Source organism: Chiloscyllium punctatum, chromosome 5 (genome assembly GCF_047496795.1).
Source record: "Chiloscyllium punctatum isolate Juve2018m chromosome 5, sChiPun1.3, whole genome shotgun sequence".
Classification (NCBI taxonomy): domain Eukaryota; kingdom Metazoa; phylum Chordata; class Chondrichthyes; order Orectolobiformes; family Hemiscylliidae; genus Chiloscyllium; species Chiloscyllium punctatum.
The window spans coordinates 52,505,037-52,525,377 of record NC_092743.1 but is presented as its reverse complement, the minus strand read 5'-3'; the positions used below and the strand labels follow the sequence as shown (position 1 = coordinate 52,525,377).

Here is a 20,341-nt window from a genome sequence, read left to right as displayed (position 1 = left end):
GTATTTAACTTCATACCATCTAGAACGTGACCTGGTCTATCCATTATTGCTACAAAATGGGCAACCTCACAAATGAAGTGGATCGATTCTTGTTAATCAAGAGGATGAAAGGTTGTCAGGGGTAGCCAGGAAGGTGGAGCAGTCAAATCCTTCACAATGTTATTGAACAGTGGAGCTGGTTTGAGGGCCAACTGTTCGACTCCTGCTCCTTTAAAACAACTTTAAACATCTGGATTGTTTTGCTTTACAATAGATTGTATTTTATTAGTAATTTATTCATTACTATTCACTGTTAAAGTATTGCGTTACTATTGTATATCTTCATGTATTGAATTCTCAAAACTTTTGCTGCCTGTACTTTCAAGAGTTTTGCATTTTTGAGTTTTGATATTGGTAAACAAGCAATTTTTTGACATATTTATTATATCAGAACATTTGTTCAAAATCACTCAGGGCTGCAGCAGAAAAAATTCATTCCATGGATAATGCCTTCAGACATCAGCTTGAGACCGTACAGGTAGCTCAACAGGCCCAACTTACACAACTGAGCAATGAAAAGCAAAAGGAAATTGAAGCAGCAAAAGAAAAGGTAACACTTTCCCTTCTTTATACACTGGTAGAATGACTTTATATAAAACTTAATCATATCTCAAGGATGTTCCAAAATGTTTTGCAATCAATGGATTACGGGGATCCTGAATCTAAGTAAAGGAAGAAACAATGGTATGAGGTGCAAACCAGCTATGATCAAATGGGGGAGCGTTACAGGGTAGATAGGCAATGGCAAGCATTTATCGAGTGCGTAGAGAAAATGCAAGCAGTTCTGAAAAGAGCCACTGGATTTAAAACATTAATTCTGCTTTCTCTCCACAGATGTTGACAGACTTGCTGAGTTTCTCCAGTAATTTCTGTTTTTGTTAATTCCTGTATGGCACATAAACAAGATGGGAAAGGTGGCCATACCATGGCTAACTTTGGGAATTAAGGATTGTATTAGATCCAAGTAAAGGCCATACAATTCGGCAAAAACAAAACCAACTGACCTGAGAATCGGTAGCTGTTTAGATTTCATTAAAGGAGGACAAAGGGTTGATTAACAGAGGGAAAACAGAACCAGAGTAAGCTTACTGGGAACGGAGAAAGATTAATGAAGACAATTTAAGCACAAAAGGGTAACTAGGGAGAGAATAGTGCCCCTCAAAGATCAGCGAGGTAAAAACAATGACTGCAGATACTGGACACCAGAGTCTCGATTAGAGTGGTACTGGAAAAGCACAGCAGTTCAGGCAGCATCCGAGGAGCAGTAAAATCGATGTTTTACAGGAATACAGGCAGAGACCCTGAAGGGTGGAGAGATAAGTGAGAGGAGAGTGGGGGTGGGGAGAAAGTAGCATAGAGTACAATAGGTGAGTGGAGGAGGGGATGAAGGTGATAGGTTAGGGGGGAGGGTAGAGTGGATAGATGGAAAAGAAGACAGGCAGGTAGGACAAGTCATGGGACAGTGCTGAGCTGGAAGTTTGGAACTGGGGTGAGGTGGGGGAAGGGGAAATGAGGAATCTGTTGAAGTCCATATTGATGCCCTGGGGTTGAAGTGTTCCGAGGTGGAAGATGAGGCGTTCTTCCTCCAGGCGTCTGGTGGTGAGGGAGCGGTGGTGAAGGAGGCTCAGTACCTCCATGTCCTCGGCAGAGTGGGAGGGGGAGTTGAAATGGTGGACCACAGGGCGGTGTTGTTGATTGGTGCGGGTGTCCCAGAGATGTTCCCTAAAGCGCTCTGCTAGGAGGCGTCCAGTCTCCCCAGTGTAGAGGAGACCGCATTGGGAGCAACAGATACAACAAATGATATTGGTGGATGTGCAGGTAAAACTTTGATGGATGTGGAAGGCTCCTTTAGGGCCTTGGATGGAGGTGAGGGAGGAGGTGTGGGCGCAGGTTTTGCAATTCCTGCAGGGGAAGGTGCCAGGATGGGAGGGTGGGTTGCAGGGGGGCGTAGACCTGACCAGGTAGTCACGGAGGGAACGGTCATAGCGGAAGCTGGAAAGGGTGGGGAGGGAAATGTACTCTGGTGGTGGGGTCCATTTGGAGGTGGCGGAAATGTCGGCGGATGATTTGGTTTATGCGAAGGTTGGTAGGGTGAAAGGTGAGCACCAGGTAGCTGTGGGAGTCGGTGGGTTTGTAAAAAATGTCGGTGTCAAGTCGGTCGTCATTAATGGAGATGGAGAGGTCCAGGAAGGGGAGGGAGGTGTCAGAGATGTTCCAGGTAAATTTAAGGTCAGGGTGGAATGTGTTGGTGAAGTTGATGAATTGCTCAACCTCCTCGCGGGAGCACAAGGTGGTGCCAATGCAGTCATCAATGTAGTGGAGGAAGAGGTGGGGAGTGGTGCCGGTGTAATTACGGAAGATGGACTGTTCTACATAGCCAACAAAGAGACAGGCATAGCAGGGGCCCATACAGGTGCCCATGGCTACCCCTTTGGTCTGGAGGAAGTGGGAAGATTCGAAGGAGAAATTGTTAAGGGTGAGGACCAGTTCAGCAAGACGAATGAGAGTGTCGGTGAAAGGGTACTGTTGGGGATGTTGGGAGAGGAAGAAACGGAGGCCCTGGTCATGGCGGATGGAGGTGTAGAGGGATTGGATGTCCATGGTGAAGATGAGGCATTGGGGGCTGGGGAAATGGAAGTCTTGGAGGAGGTGGAGGGCATGGGTGGTGTCTCAAACGTATGTGGGGAGTTCCTGAACTAGGGGGCATAGGACAGTGTCGAGGTAGGTAGAAATGTGTTCGGTGAGGCACGAGCATGCTGAGACAATGGGTCGGCCAGGGTGGTCAGGCTTGTGGATCTTGGGAAGGCGGTAGAAGCGGGCAGTGCGGGGTTCCAGGACTATGAGGTTGGAAGCTGTGGATGGGAGATCTCCTGAGGTGATGAGGTTCTGTATGGTCTGGGAGATGATGGTTTGGTGATAGGGGGTGGGGTCATGGTTGAGGGGGCGGTAGGAAGAGGTGTCCTCGAGTTAGCATTTGGCTTCAGCGGTGTAGAGGTCAGTGCGCCAGACTACCACTGTGCCCCCTTTAACTGCTGGCTTGATGGTGAGGTTGGGATTGGAGCAGAGGTATTGGAGGGCTCCGCATTGTGAGGGTAAGAGGTTAGAGTGGGGAAGGGGGGTAAACAGGTTGAGGTGGTTAATCTCCCAGCGGCAGTTGGAAATGAAGAGGTAGAGGGTGGGTAATGGGCCAGCAAGGGGTGTCCAGGTGGATGCAGTGTATTGGAGGTGAATGAAGGAGTCCTCAGAAGGTGGGCAGGAGTCCTGATTATGAAAGTAAGCTCGGAGGCAGTGGAAGAAGTGTTCGACGTCACGGCGTGTATTAAATTCATTGATGCATGGGCGGAGGGGGATGAAGACGAGCCGTTTGCTGAGGACTGATTGTTCGTGCTCAGTAAGGGGGAGGTCAGGGGGAATGGTGAAAACTCGGCAGGGCTGGGAGCTGGGATCTGGTGTGAGTGTGGAGCTGGGAGTGGGGGCGGAGCTGGTAACTGGATTGGGTGTGGTGGTGGGGGAATGGGGGTGGAGTCATGAGCAGGGGTGGTGTTCCCCTCCGGATTCTGGGGGGTGGAGATGGTGGCAGTGGGATCTATGGGGGGCGTGTCAGCAGAATGCCGGTGGGGGCGGAAGTGGTGGCAAACATGGCAGTGGGGGGGGTGGAAGTCACTGAGCGTGTGAGATCAGCGATGATGTGAGGGGCGGAAGTGATGTCACATGTGGTCCATGAGGAATTGTGAGGGGCGGAAGTGTCTTTGGAAGCGGCCATGATGGGGGCGGAAGTGACATTGTCAATCAGCGTGGGTATGGTGGCTGCACGAGCCGCATGGCTAATGGTGTCTGAGCAGTTCCAGAGGCCGGGGGAATCTACTGGAATGTTTGAGGAGCGCTGGTTTTGGAGGTGGGTAGATAAAAGTTTGTTGTACTTACAGTTTTTGATGTTTGAGACGGTGTTGAAATACTATTTGTTGAGAGTATGAATTCTCCTGAGGATGTAGTACAGAGTTGGGTCCTTTGCAATTCTGAGAGAGTGTGGCCCTCAGCTGAGGCAGAGCTGACTGTAAAGAGGTTAGGTGCTGGCGGTGCATTGCTGCGAGCATGGAGCAGAGGATCTTGAGGGAGAACCATTGCTGGTGTTTTTGAATCTGTAGTCTGTACTATTTTTCCTGTTTGGTTCCGAACTCTGCTGGTTTAAAGGTGGTCTGGAGTCCGTGTGGGATGAGTTGGTTATGGAGGCAGGCACTGAGATAGCAAATGTGGCTGTGGTAGCGTTTGTTTCAGGACATGGTTGAAGAGCTTTGGGGCAGAGGAAATGGAGGGTGGTGGAGGGTTGTTTTTCAGACTGGAGGCCTGTGACCAATGGAGTGCTACAAGGATCGGTGCTGGATCTGCTACTTTTCGTCATTTATAGAAATGATTTGGATACAAGCATAAGGGATATAGTTAGTGAGTTTTGGTGTCATCTGCAAATTGGAGGTGTAGAGGATAGCGAAGAAAGTTACCTTAGATTACAACAGGCTATTCATCAGATGAGCCAATAGGCTAAGTGGCAGATGAAGTTTAATTCAGATAAATGCGAGGTGCTGCATTTTGGGAAAGCAAATCTTAGCAGGACTTACACACTTTATGGTAAGGCCCTAGGGAGTGTTGCTAAACAAAGAGATCTTGGAGTGCAGGTTCACAGCTCCTTGAAAGCGGAGTCACAGGTAGATAGGATAGTGAAGAAGGCATTTGGTATGCTTTCCTTTATTGGTCAGAATACTGAGTACAGGAGTTTGGGAGGTCTTGTTGCGTCTGTACAGGATATTGGTTAGGCCACTGTTGGAATATTGCGTGCAATTCTGGTCTCCTTCCTATCGGAAAGATGTTGTGAAACTTGAAACGGGTCAGAAAAGATTTACAACGCTGTTGCCAGAGTTGGAGGATTTGAGCTATAGGGAGAGGCTGAACAGGCTGGGGCTGTTTTCCCTGGAGCATCGGAGGCTGAGGGTGACCTTCGAGGTTTACAAAATTGAGGGGCATGGATAGGGTAAATAGGCAAAGTCTTTTCCCAGGGGTCGGGGAGTCCAGAACTAGACGGCATAGGTTTAGGGTGAGAGGGGAAAGATGTAAAAGAGACCTATGGGGCAACTTTTTTGCGCAGAAGGTGGTACGTGTATGGAATGAGCTGCCAGAGGAAGTGGTGGAGGCTGGTACAAATGCAACATTTAAGAGGCATTTGGATGGGTATATGAATAGGAAGGGTTTAGAGGGATATGGGCCGGGTGCTGGCAGGTGGGATTAGATTGGGTTGGGATATCTGGTCGGCATGGACAGGTTGGATCAAAGGGTCTATTTCCATGCTGTACATCTCTATGATTCACTCTATAATTTAGATCCATTATAATCAGGACAGGGGAAGTTATAATGAGGAAAAAAGAGATAGCAAACCAACTAAATATATATTTTGGCTTTGCCTTCACAAAGGAGAACGCAAATCACGTCTCAAGCATGTTTAGGATCACAGAGTCTAATAGATGGAAAATCTAAGGGATATCAGTATTCATAGGGAAATAGTATTGGGAAAATTGATGAGATTAAAGGCCAGGTAGTCTAAGGAAGTGGGCCTAAACATAATGGATGCTTTGGTGGTCAGCTTTCAAATTCTACAGACTCTAGAACATTGAGAAAACTGATAGCATTAGGCAGAATCAACATGGATTAATGAAAGGGAAATCATAATTGACAAATCTACTGGAACCTTTTGAGGATGTAACTAGTGGAGATGATGGTAGCGAGATGGTGCATGTAGATTATTTAGACTTTAAGAATTTGATAAGATCTTGTAAAGGAGATGTAAGGTTAAAGTGCATGCGATTGGGAGTACTGTACTGTCATGGATAGGAAACTAGTTGTCATATAGAAAATTGAGTACATTCCAGCAATGGTACTGAATAGTACTGAAGACTTGTGCTCCATAACTTTTCACACCCTAGCAAAGCTGTTCCAATACAGTTACAACGTAGGCACCTTCCCGATAATGTGGAAAATGAGATGTGTTGCAAGATGGCAGCAGAGTAGGATGCTCCAGAGGGAGCTTGTCCACTCTGCCCATGCCGCTTGTTTTTTTCCTTCTCTTCTCTTTTACTTCCTCAGAGTGTTTTCTTCTTCCTTTTTTTTTTCTCCCTTTGAGTCCTGGCCTCCAGCAGCAACTCCCAGCCTGGTGCTGCAGCCTCCCGTAGCTACCTCCCGACCCGGTGCAGCAGCCTCTCAGTGTGGCATGTCAGCAGCACTGTGTGGAGCCAGGGCCCAGTGCAGTTTGGAAGCTAAATGCCAGCGTGATCTGCTGTACTGAACTATTTTCTGTAATGCTGGACATTTTATTTCTGTAATAAAAGAACCGGTGCCTAGATATTTTTGTACCTAAGTTGGCACTGCAATTGGCGATGTATAAACATTTCACTATCCTCGTTGAGTATGTGTGACAACAAAGGCTACTGTATTTGAAATTGCCCAAGTGTATATTCTATATACAAAATGCAGGACAAATCCAACCTGGCTAATTGTTGTCCCACCTGTCTACTCCCAGTCATCAATAAAGTGATGCAAGATGTCATCAACAGTGCTATCAAGCAATATTGGCTTTGCAATAATCTGGTCCCTGACGCCCTATTGGGTTCTGCCAGGACCATTCAGCTCTTGACTGCATTACCGTCTTGGTTCAAACATGGACAGAAGAGCTGAATTCCAGAGGTAAGGTGAGACTAACAGCCCTTGATAACAAGGCTGCATTTAACTGAGTGTGGCATTGAGGAAGCTTAGCAAAACTGGAATCAATGGATAAACTCAAAGGGGGAAAACTCCACTTGGAGTCATACTTGGCACAGAGCAAGATGGTTGTGGGTGTTAGAGATCAGTCCTCTCAGCTCCAGGACATCTCTGAAGGAGTTCCTCGGGGTAGTGTCCTCAGCCCAGCCATTTTAATCTACTTCGTCAGTGACCTTCCCTCCATGAAAATGTCAGAAGTGGAGATGTTCACCAATGATTGGACAATAAAAATCAAAAGAACTGTGAATCAGAAACAAAAACAGAAGTTGCTGGAAAAGCTGAGCAGGTCCAGAAGCATCTGTGAAGAGAAATCAGAGTTAACGTTTCAGGCTCAGTTCTGAGGAAGGATCACCGGACCCAAAACATTAACTCTGATTTCTCTTCAATGATTGCACAATGTTCAGTACCACTTGTGACTCCTAAGATACTGAAGCAGCCCATATTCAAATGGAACAAGATGTGGACAATATCCAGGCTTGGGACTGACAAGTGGCAAGTAGGCTTCTTGCCAGACAAATGCTAGGCAATAACCACTTCCAATAAAATACTATCTCACCACCATACCTTGACATTCAATTTTATTACCATCACTAAATCCCCCATTATCAACATCCTAGTGGTTCCCATTGACCGGACTTGGAGATATATCACCATTTCTTCACTGTCACTGGGTCAAAATCCTGGAATGCCTTTTCTCGGAGAATGTGGATCAACCTACAGTGCATGGACTGCACCTGTTCAAGAAGGCAGCTCACCACCATCTTCTCAAGGGCAACTAGGGATGGGCAATAAATGCTGATCAGCCATTGTCTCATTCAGTAAAAATAAACGGTCATCTTCCGAGAGGCAGCCAGTGACTAGTGGGCATCACAGGGTTCAGTGCTTGAACCTTAGCTATTAATATATATTAATACAATTTATATTAATGATTTACGTAAGGGAGCTAAATGTTAGAGTTCCTGATTTGCAGATGAGACAAATCTCTGTGGGAGGGTGAACTGTGAGGAGAATGCAGAGATGTTTCAGTGTGATTTAGACAAGTTGATTGAATGGGCAAATGCATGGCAGATGAAGTGTAATATGAATAAATGTGAAGTTATCCACTTTGGTTACAAAAAAGGAAAATAGATTGTTATCTGAATGGCTATAAATTGAGAAAGGAGAATGTGCAGTGAGGCGTTGGTGTCCTTGTACTCCAGTCATTGAAAGTAAGCACACAGGAACATCAGATGGTGAAGACAGCAAAACTTACGTTGGCCTTCATTGCGAGAGAACTCCAGCAGGATTCTCTCGCTAGAATTGTACAGAGCCTTGGTGATACCATGCCTGAATATGTGTGTAGTTTTGGTCTCCTTATCAAAGGAAAAATGTTCTGGTTACAGTGAGAATGCAACAAAGGTTTACTAGACTGATTTCTGATGACAGGACTGACATATGAAGAGTGACTGGATCGGTTAGGACAATATTTATTGGAGTTTAGAAGAATGAGAGGGAATGTCATAAAAGCCTATAAAATTCTAACAGGATAAGACAGCATAAATGCAGGAAAGGTGTGCCTGAACACCAGAGAATCCAGAACCAGGGGTCACAGTCTAAAGATTGTTGGTAAGCCATTTAGGACTGGGATGAAGAAAAATTTCTTTATCCATTGAATGATGAGCCTAGAGAAAGTGGCTGAGACCTAAATATTGAATGCTTTCAAGAAGGACTTGGATGCATTTCTTTCTTAAGTGTCACGGTTTGGGGAGAAATGAGAACAGAAACTGAGTTGAATAATCATTTTTAATGCCTTACTCCTGTTTTCTCTGCTTATTAAGACATTGTTACAGTTTTTAACTAAATAAATATACCAGCCAAAATATACACAGCGAGACCTCAAAACACTCAAATGAATAAATGGCCAGAGAATCCATTTTCGGTGGTGTTTGTTGAAGCAGAAACATTGGCTAGGATATCCTGTTCTGTCTTCAGTTTTAACAAAAAAAATCATCAAGTATTGCACAGAAATAAGAAATTATTGAAAGTTTTTTTTTCTCCGGGGCTCTTGTGACACAGAATAATGTCCCTACCTCTGGACCAGGAGACCTGGGTTCAAGTCTCATCTGCTGCAAGAGATCAGTTGTGACATCTCTGAACAGATTGATATAGAATATATTTAAACTAGTCAGCAAATTCCAGCCACCCTCTGGAAATCCTTTTCCTCATGTCTCTTCTAATTGTTCTACCAATCACCATAAATGTGTGTCCACTCATAACCGACGTCTCTGTTAAGGAAAACAGATCTTCCCTGTCCCCTCTACCTCAGCCCCTTATTATTTTGTACAAATCAATTAAGTAATTCATCAGCCTCCTGTGCTCTAAGGAAACCTATTCAAGCCTCTTCAACCTTTCCCCATACCTACTATGTTCAATCCCTGGTAACGTTCTTGTTTGTCTTTTTTTTATTCTGCGCAATGTTTGTATGAAAATCATATCGCCAGGAATATTGACTTGCTTTTCCTGACTTCTTTCAACCAGAATGAGACATAAAACATTCAATCCAATGGCAGAAAAATGAAACCCTATGTGATGCAGAGATATGTGACAAGGCAGACCAAAATTGACTCAGTGTCAAGAAATAAAGGGCAATGTCGATGGGTGTTTCTGTGATTGGAAAGTGATTTCCAGTTGTGGTCTACAGGGCTCAGTGTTGGGTCTCTTGCTGGTTGTGGTGTATGTTAATGACTTAGACTGAAGTGTGGGAAGTTTGCAGATGGTCAAAATATGGCCATATAATTGATGGTGAAGACAGTGGCTATTAACTGCAGGTTTGATTGAGGGGATGGATAAGTGGCACATGCAGTCTAACCTGCAGAAGTGCAACGTTATGTTATTGGGGAGATGAAATAAAGTTAGTGAATACATGATAAATGGGAGGGTTTGAGAGCGGCAGAGGAAAGAAATACCTCAGAATACATGTCAAGAGCTCCTGAATTTGACATAACAGTTAGACAAGGTGAAAAAGGAGGTAAATAGGATACTTTTCTTCATTCAATGAGATTTTGAATACCAATGATGTGGAGGTGCCTGTGTTGGACTGGGGTGAACAAAGTTAAAACAACACCAGGTTATAGCCCAACAAGTTTATTTGGAAGTACAAGCTTTCAGAGTGCTGCTTCTTCGTCAGCTAGCCAGTGGGGCAGGAACAAGGGATACAGATTTCTAGTTAAAAAATCAAAGTGTCACACAACTGATGTGATGCATTGAACAAACCTAGATTGCTGTTAAGTCTTTAATCATTTAAAACGGGTTGCAGGTTTTGATTCATTAATGTATAAATCCCAGAATTCCTTTCAAGTCACATTCCCGAGATAACTTAAGATTTTATTAAAAAGGTAACATTTCAGCTCAGATGCATTAAAGGTGTGAGGTTAGAGTCTGTCTATATTCCAGCCTTGAGTCAGACTGGTTCGATTGTCAAAGTAGAAATTTATAAAATTTCACCTGGACTGACTGCCTACAGAATGTGTACTTTTTGAACAAAGTAGGATGTATCTGCATATACAAATATACCCCATAGACATATATATGTGTGTGTGTGTGTGTGTGTGTGAGGGGAAGAGAGAGTGAGTGTGAGTGTGCGTGTGCGTGTGATGGAGTATATGCCTGTGAGAGGGATTGTGCGTGAGTCTGGTGGTTTGTGTCTGAGAGACAGCATGTGTATGAAAGAGGGTCTGTGTGTGTGTGAGAGTGTATTGTGCAATGGGGTCACCTGTAGCGTGACATGAACTCAAGATCCCGGTTGAGGCAATCCTCATAGGTACCAAACTTGGCTATTAGCCTCTGCTTGGCAACTGTGTTGTAGCATATCCTGAAGTCTGCCTTGGAGAACGGTTACCTGAAGATCCGAAGCCAAATATCTTTGACTGCTGAAGTGACTCCCGACTGGAAGGGAACATTCCTGTCTGGCGATTGTTGTGTGGTGAACAATCATCTGTTGTCATTGCATCTGCTTGGTCTTGCCAATGTACCATACCTCTGAGCATCCTTGCATGCAGCATATGAGATAGACAACATTGGCCAAGTCACATGAGTATCTGCCATATATGTGGTGGTTGGTGTCCCTACATGTAATGGTCGTGTCCATGTAAACATTCTAACACGTCTTGCAGTGGTTGTCACGAAGGGGTTGTATGGTGTGTTCAATGTTGTCCTGAAGGCTGGGCAGTTTGCTGCAAAAAATGGTCTCTTTAAGGTTTGGCAGCTGTTTAAAGGCGAGAAGTGGAGGCGTAGGGAAAATCTTGGTGAGGTGCTCATCCTCATCAGTAATATTTTGCAGGCTGCAAAGAATGTGGCATAGTTTCTCAGCTCCTGGGAAGTACTGGACAATGAATGGTACCCTATGGGTCATATCCCATGTCTGTCTCCTGAAAAGGTCATTGTGGCACATTGAAACCGGCGATCAATGAGTTAGGCATTGTATCCTGTTCTTATGAGGGGCCCTTCAGCACCTTCAGGAGTCTGTCACCTTCCTCCTCATCTGAACAGGTCCTGTGTATGCATCGGGTTTGTCCATAGGGGATGGCTGTTTTAATATGTTTAGGGTGGAAGCTCGAAGTGCAGCGGCGTGAGGTTATTCGTGAGCTTGCAGTAGAGTGAGGTACTGAGGTGCCCATCCTTGATGGAGATGTGTGTCCATGAATAAGACTGATTCTAAAAAGTAGTCCATGGTAAGTCTAATAGTGGGATGAAACTTGTTGATGTCACTGTGTAGTTGTTTCAGTGACTCCTTACCATGGGTCTAGAGGAAGAAAATGTTGTCAATTACCTGGTGTAAAGTGTTTGTTGGAGGTCCTGTGCAGCGCAGACGACTTGTTCGAACTTGTGCATAAAAATATTGGCATATTGAGGTGCAAATTTGATCCCCATGGCTATTCCGTGTGTCTGGATGAAGAACTGGTTGTTGAATGTGAAGACGTGGTCGAGGATGAAGCATATCAGTTGTAGGATCAGTGTGCCTGGAGATTGGCAGTTATTGGTATTGAGTGCTGAAGCTGTTGCAATGGTGCAGTCATTGTGGGGGATGCTGGTGTTGAGTGCCGAAACGTCCATTGTGATAATGAATAACCCTGGTTCGACTGGTCCATAGGTGTTCAGATTCTGTAAGAAATCATGATGGATGCTGAGGGTCAATGGGTACAATGGGTTTCAAAATGCTCTCAACACAGCCAGAGAGGTTCTCACACAGGGTCCCATTACCTGAAACGATGGGACGTCCAGGTGTGTTGGCTTTGTGTTTCTTGAGAAAATAATACAAGTTCCATACACGGGAGATACGTGGGATGACAGTGCGTAGGATACCCTAAAGGACTGGATCAAAAGTCCTGATCAATGTTTTTGGTTTACTGCTGTGTTCTTTGGTCAATGGTTGCCTGTAGTGTTCCTGGTTGTTCGGTTGTTGGTACACTTCCTTGCAGTGGTCAGTTCTATTCTGAATGACGATGGTTCCTCCTTTGTCTGCTGGTTTGATGACAATATTGCAATTGGTTTTGAGAGCATGGATGGCGTTGCATTGTGATCAGGTGACATTTTGCTTTACCTTGTGGGTGTGACTGATGAATCTGGCATTGACACATTTTCTGACGTTTTTAGCATACATGTCAAGCCTGGGGCAGCAGCCCTGCAGAGGGGACCAAATTGACTCCTCCCTTGGTTGTTCCATTACGGATCTTTGTGATGACTGTTCTAGTTCGTCAGTTGTCTCATTGGGCTAGCTGCTGAGATCTTGAAAGAATTTCTGGAGTCTCATTTGTCTGATGAATTCCTCCGTGTCTGCCACAAGACCAATGGGGTAGATTTTGGTGGTGGGGCAGAAACTGAGCCCTCAACTGAGAATTTCTATCTCTTCCAGTTGAAGCGTCTGGTCTGATAAGTTGACAATCAATTTCCCCATGGGAGGCTTGGCTACTGCTGGTGGTGATGCCAAGTTCCTCCAGTTTCTTCTTGCTGTGCATTTAGGTGGTGTAGTTCCATCACCTCATCCACTTTGCAATGTCTCGTAACTGTAGTGTTGTATCTTGAGCGCATGCTGAGAATATGGACTCTATCTCAATTTCATGGTATGGCACCTGCTATAGAGTTGGTGCACGGGATGATAAAGGAGTTTGTGAGAGGTGTGACGGTTACCTGTGAACTAAACTCTTTGATGAAGACTTTTAATCCAGTCCTTCAGAGTACCCTGTACACTCTCAGCCAAGTACTTCTTATATAGGGGGCTTCTTGCCTTCTGAAGAAACACAAACACGTATTAAGCAATGGGACCCTGTGTGAGAACTTCTTTGGCTGTGTCAAGGGCAGGATCTGTTCAGATGAGGAGGAACGTGACAGACACCTGAAGGTGCTGAAAGTTGCCCTCATAAGAACAGGATATGATGCCTAATTCATCAATTGCCAGTTTCAATGTGCCACAATGAGAAACCGTAATGTCAGGAGACAGACACAGGATACGACCGATAGGGTATCTTCGTTGTCCAGTACTTCCCAGGAGCAGAGAAACTATGCCACATTCTTTGCAGCCTGCAACTAATTATTGATGAGGTGAGCACCTCACCAAGATCTTCCCTACGCCTTCACTTCTTGCCTTTAAACAAACACCAAACCTTAAACAGAACATTGTTTGCAGCAAACAGCCCAGTCTTCAGGACAACATCGAACACAACACCAGCAACCCCATCATGGCAACCGTCTGCAAGATGTGTCAGAGTGTTGACATGCGTACTGCCACATGCGTGGCAGGTACTCATGTGACTTGGTCAATGTTGTCTATCTCAAACTCTGCAGGCAAAAATGCCCTGAGGCATGATACATTGGCGAGACCTAGCAAATGCTATGACAACAGATGAATGTACACTGCGCGGCAATTGCCAGAAAGGGATGTTCCCTCCCAGCTGGGGAACACTTCAGTGGTCAGGACATTCGGCCTTGGATCTTCAGGTGACCGTCCTCCAAAGCAGACTTGGGGATACAGAAATGCTAAACAGAGGCTGATGGCCAAGTTTGGTACCCATAAGGATGGCATCAACTGAGATCTTGGGTTCATGTCACACTAAAGCTGACCCCACTATACTATACACTCTCTCACACACAAGCACACACATACACATTCTTCCACAAGATCACACACTCACACGCAGACCCACTCTCATACACATGCTCTTTCAGATACACACACACACACACACACACACACACACTCATTCACGTGCACATCCTCTCACAGGCATATAATCCGTCACGTTCACACACATACATACTGTCTCTCTCACACATATAAACACACACATACTCCTTCTCTCTCCCTTACACGTGCGCACGCACACACACATATGTCTATGCGGTATACTTGCATTTGCAGGTTTATATTTGCAGATACATTTTATTTTGTTCAAAAAGCATACAATCTGTAGGCAGTCAGTGACATTTTGTAAATTCCTACTTTGGAAATAGAATCAATCTGACTCAAGGTTAGAATACAGACAGAGTCTAACCTCACCTTTAATGCATTGTCTGAGCTGAGATGTTACTTTTTTTTGATAAAACCTTAAGTTATCTCAGGAATGTGACTTGAAAGAAATTCTGGGAGTTACATATTAATGAATCGAAACCTGCAACCCATTCGGTGAATAAAGACTTAACAGCAATCTAGGTTTGTTTAATACACTGCATCGGTTATATGACACTTTGATCTTTTATTATAAGTTCTGTGTCCTATGATCCTGCCCTACTAGCTACCTGGTGAAGGAGCGCTGCTCCAAAAGCTTGTACTTTCAAATAAACCTGTTGGACTATAACCTGTGTTGTGTGATTTTCAACTTTGACTCCCAAAGCAGAGATGTAATACTGGAACTCCACACAATACTAGTTAGGTCTTTGCCGGAGCTTTGTACAGTTCTGGTCACCACACTACAGAAAGAAAATAATTACTTGAGAGAGAGTGCAGAGGAGATTTGCAAAGACATTGCCATGGCTTGAAAATTAAAGCTAGATTGGTGACACAGTAACTCAGTGGCTAGCAGTGTTGCCTCAAAGCACCAGGGATCCAGGTTAAGTTCCATCCTTGGGCAACTGGTCTGTGTGGAGTTTACTAATTCCCCCATATGGGTTTCTTCTGGATGCTCTGGTTTCTTTTCACAGTCTAAAGATGTGCAGAGTAGGTAGATCGCGCCATGCTAAATTGTCTGTAGTGTCCAAGGGTATGTCCAAGGTGAATTAGCCATGGGAAATGCTGGGGTGCATGATAGGGTAGGGGGTGGTGAGTCAGGGTGGGATGCTGTTTTGAGGGTCGGTGTGAACTCAATGGGCCAAATGGCCTGCTTCCACACTGTAGGGATTCTATGATTCTAGTTTGAATAGGTCATTGTTGTTTCCCTTTGAATAGTGGAGACTGAGGGGTGACATTTAAAGTTCTACACTGTCCTCCTTGCAATACCCTGTACACAATACTTGCAAGTTTTGTGTCATCCACAAATTTTGAAAGTGTCCCCTGCATACCAAGATCTAGATCATTTATATATATCAGGAAAAGCATGTCTATAATATCCGCTCCTGGGGAACTCTATGATAAACTTCCTTCCAGCCAAAAATATCCCAATAACCATTATTCTCTTTTCTATCCCTTGGCTAAATTTCTATCAACATCGCTACTATCCCTTTTATTCCAAGACCCTTAGCTCTCCTCAAGTCAACCGTGTGGCACTGTATCAATTCCCCTCATCAACTCTGAATGATCCCTTCAGAAAATCTCCAGCAAGTTGGTTGAAAGTGATTTTCCCTTAACAAATCATGGTGACCCTTCTGAATCAAATCATACTTTTCCACATGACTATTAATTCTATCCTAAATAAATGTTTCTGACTGTGACTACTCTTCGATATACTACATCTTTCCATATTTAATCCCTTGACCAATTATTTATTTTAAAGCCCTCTCTAATTTCTAGTTGCGTAGTTCTCAAGAATACTGGCCTCAGGACAGTTCAGATGTAGTTCATCCCAATACGCTCCCTGCTTTCCACATGAACTGGAACATCCCCCATATCAGTCTTTGAGCCATATATGTATCTATCTTATTTTATGTACCCTATGCCAATTTGCACGTGGTTCAGATGATAATTCAGATTATCTCCTTTGAGTTCTTCTACTTTAATGCCTCACTCCCCAATCCATATATGCAGAATCTCTTTATGTCCTTGAGATGTCCTGAGCATCTCAACAACATCTGTACTTCTCAACAAATTCTGAACTTTGCTTTTTCCTGCAGAGAACATTGTCAATCCCCTTCACGAAAATATCCCTTACTACCACTATGTTGCATGTTACTTCCCTCACTTGAATAGCTTCCTGTACCATGCTGAGGTTGCTCATCCATCATGCATCCCCCATTCTCAACTAAACAAGCAGAAAGGGCCTCAAATCTACTGGATAATTACAGAGGCTGATACACCTGCACTGTTGCCCTCAGGATTACCTTATCTGCTTCATCCACGGTCACACCCACCTGTTCAGACAACTGACCAAAATCAGGAGACGTGCCTCCTGGTACAAAGAATCCTAGAATTTAAACTCTCACGGCAGTGTATTAGCCTGTCTAAGCTGCAGGCAAAACAAATAACCTGCATAGATAATTATGGAACAGGTTAGGTTTCAAGATCAAAATTAACACAAACTCCCCCACTCAATGAAGTGAATATTGCACTCAGTTCCCTCAACTGCAGTAATTTGTATATTTGTAATTGATAATGTGTTCTGTAATATTTAACAAATGGCATGGTAACTCTTTAAACTCAGTTTATACACTTAAGTTTCTTTATCTTATCATTTTGGGTACATTGTTCTTAGTACACAGCTTGATGTTATACATTTTTCATGTATACTTTTATAAGATAAAATATAAATCCTTTAGGTCTATGAAGTGGAGGAAGAAATGCGACAGCTTCTCCAAGAAACAACAAATGCCAAAAAATCCATGGAGGAAAAGATCCGGAAGCTAACTAGTGCCCTCAATGATATCAAAGAAGAATTATGACACTAAAATAGACAGGCAAGCAATGATAAAATCCAGGTTGCCAAATTGATATTGTTTTGAAAGTTACTGTCATCTCCATTTGAATGCCTGAATAATAAATCTCCTTTAGCTTATTACCCAATTTGATGTGATGTGGAATACAGATTAGTATGACCCTAAACTCAATCCCTGATTTGTGCTGTCTCTTGTAAACCAAATAAACATTACAATTAACTTTAAAATATATAGGCAGGTGGGTAAATATCGAGTACAAACCCCTTGGAGTATTACAGTACTTCTCTGTTTGAACAATATAGCAGCATGAGCAATGGCTAGAGATTAGGAAAGGAATAAAATTGACAAAAATCAATAGAAAAGTTTAGTTGTTTCTTTAAGTTATGGTTCATCATGATTCCAAGATTTTTTTGTGTCATGGATATACTTTAATATGAAAATTTTATGCTGCTTAGAGCTTCTTGCTGTCTTCATTAAGCATCAATTTAATTTGATGTCAAAACATTCATCCATATTAATTTTTTTCAATTCACACCATTAGATTTTTACATAAAAGAAAAATTCAGTCATGCTTACTCACTGGTTAACTGTGTCTAACAATATGATACTGAACCATAAAAAGGTGTAAGACTTTTGACTATCACTGGAGACAAAAATTGATTTGAATGTACATCTACATGAGCATTCATACCTCCTCTTGTAAGGTATGAAAGGGAAGGAGGAAAAGTAAATAGAATATATGTGCCTGGCTGTGCTGTTCATATATAGCATAAATATTTGGGAGAATATAAAAATATAAATCTGACATTTTTATAAGTTACTTTTACTGGTTAGTTTAACCTTCATAATTACATTTGTAAATATGTGTTAAGTTTTATTTATTAAAATATGTAAAAATAATATTTTGTACTCCTCTCAATAAAATTATTAACTTTATCATCTGTTTGTTCATTCCTTTACATTTGTAATGTAATTTTTAAATTATAAGTATTTGATACCTACAAGCTTCCATGTAAAATCTAATTGAGGGAATGGTTGCTTCTAAATTATCGTTCTTTTGGTCCAAAGTCACCATTATAGTCTTTCCAAATCCATTGTCATATCTGCATTAAAAAATAAGAAACAGGAGCAAGAACAGATCATTTAGTCCTTCTACATTGTTCCCTTTCAATAAGAGCATAGCTGATTTCTACCTTAGTGCCACCTCTAGCACTATTCTCGTATCTCTTAATTCTTTTTTTCTATCTTGAGTATACTCAAGTGATTGAGAACTTAAACGGTTGTGAATCTTTTAAATTATCTATCTAAGAAAATCTACCCTTTTCTGAATCCTAAGTAGTTGATCCATTATTCTAAAATAGTAATCCCTAGTTCGAGACTCTGCACAAGAGGAAGCATGCTTCCAGCATTTATACTTTATAACCTTGATATCAAGGGCCTTGTCTTGTCCTGAACCTGTTTTGCAGAGATCTCTTTCACTTTCATCATTCAAAGCATGCCACTCCCCAGACAAGGTTTGTCACAGAACTTGTCATTGAGTTCTTATGTTTCCAGTACCTTGATTCAAAGGATGTGAGCTGGTAGATCTTACTCAGGCAGGTTACTCAATTTGGGACACATGTAGAAAACAGGCATAGGTCAATTGAACAAATCATCATAGATTTGGTGAGTGAGGTGCAGCACAGTTGGTTTCAACCACCTTGTTCATTTTTATGAATTGGTGAATGTGTGGGGGAGTAATCTTTCAACAACTGCAAGCTAGGGGAGAGGTGATGAGCCCAGGAACATATTGTTGTATTTAGTTGAGTGACCACAAGATATGTGAATGAGATGAGCTTTGCCAGTTACATGGTACTCTGCTGTAGTGTTTGAAAGGTCAAATGCTGAGGTCCCAAATGTTATGACAGCAGTGCTCCAGCAAGTTAGGTTAGCGGATTATTGTTAATTTTGATCTTTGGTATTGTTTTCTTCATATGTTCCCAGAAGTACCATTCATGTTGTGCCCTCTGTCAGTAACCAGGTAACCCCAGAGGAAGCAAATTATTTTGCCAGCAAACTGGATTACAAGAGAAATTTACCGAATTCTCAAAATACCCTCTCACAAATTTCAGTCACTCTGGAACTGAACATCTCAATACTGAGTAACAATGAATTAAGTTATCTTAAAGATGTCTTAATTTCTGTATCATTATTACTCTGATCAAAGATTGGAAACCTTTTGCTTTTGTTATCAAATCATTGAAGCTTGATAAAACTTTATGCACAAGTATGCAATGGTACATTATTAGATCCCTCATTGTTTCACCCAGAAGCTAGACACAACTGTATGGTCAGCCTTGATTAACAGTTCTACAGTTACTACTTTGAAATGCAGTAATAAACAATAGAGTACATTCAGGGTAGACAGATATAGCTCTTTCCTTCTGAAATTCATTTAACTTTCCTTACTTTAATGTATAACAATATGTTACTTCTATCTTTCAACATTTTTCCCCTCATCATTTTCACAGAATCATAAAGTCTGATGCAGAAACATGCCTTATGGTCATTAATAACTGTCCATATCCTTTTTGTTTTACATTTCAGTGTGTAGTTTTCAATTACTCTTATTTATTATGAGCATTTCAGTCAAACACTGAGATTTCTCTTTGTATCATATACTGTAATCCTCCTAAATTCAGATCTTTCAACTTCTCATAAACTAGTCCAAGATAGATCATCAGTTATAATATTAAATTCAATATATTGTGAATTGTCTGAAAATCATTTTGTCACTGATGCTGAGCGGAACTTCCCAATATTGTAGTTGAGAGTGTGCTAGAAAAGCACAGCAGGTCAGGCAGCATCCTAGAAGCAGGAGAATCGACATTGCGGGCATAAGCCTTTCATCAGGAATGATAGAGGGCTGATGCTGCCTGACCTGCTGTGCTTTTCCAGCCCAAACTCTTGACTCTGATCTCCAGCATCTGCAGTCCTCACTTTCTACTTCCCAATACTGTAGCAGACTGCAACAGTCTGCTGTCAGGTTTGTACAATTGCTGGGTATGACCACATGGTGGTGTTTGAGAACAAATTATACTTTTCAAGCTGAGATCAACAAAATCAAAGGTAAAGTTGCCATAGTCCCAGCAGACCATACGGCTGCTCTCTCTCATTTGAGAGAGACGACTGGTAGTGAGTTTAAACAGAGGATCACCACGCCTCAGGTAAGGGCAGGGTTGAGAAGGTGGGACCTTCATGGTAACCTCAGCTTATGCAAGAATTTAATTGGCATGTTATTAGCATCATTCTGCATTGCAAACCAGCCATTAAACCAACTAAACTAACCAATTCCCTCGTCCTCACTCAGTAATGGAGTCATATAAGCACAGAAGGAGAAGTTCTGAATGGCTGGGGTGCTCTACAAGATCAATTTAACTTGTTGCACTCACTGACCCTTTCTTTG

General features: G+C 42.8%; 1 protein-coding gene across 1 annotated transcript in view; it reads left to right on the top strand.

Moving 5' to 3' along the window:
• lrrcc1 (leucine rich repeat and coiled-coil centrosomal protein 1) overlaps positions 1–17,718 on the top strand; it is a 179,201-nt gene extending 161,483 nt beyond the window's left edge. The window contains exons 19-20 of the mRNA XM_072570311.1: positions 454–589; positions 16,780–17,718. Coding sequence (XP_072426412.1) covers positions 454–589; positions 16,780–16,902 — 259 coding nt within the window. The 3' untranslated portion in view covers positions 16,903–17,718. The remainder of the gene's footprint in view (positions 1–453; positions 590–16,779) is intronic.
• Positions 17,719–20,341: the final 2,623 nt, after the last annotated feature.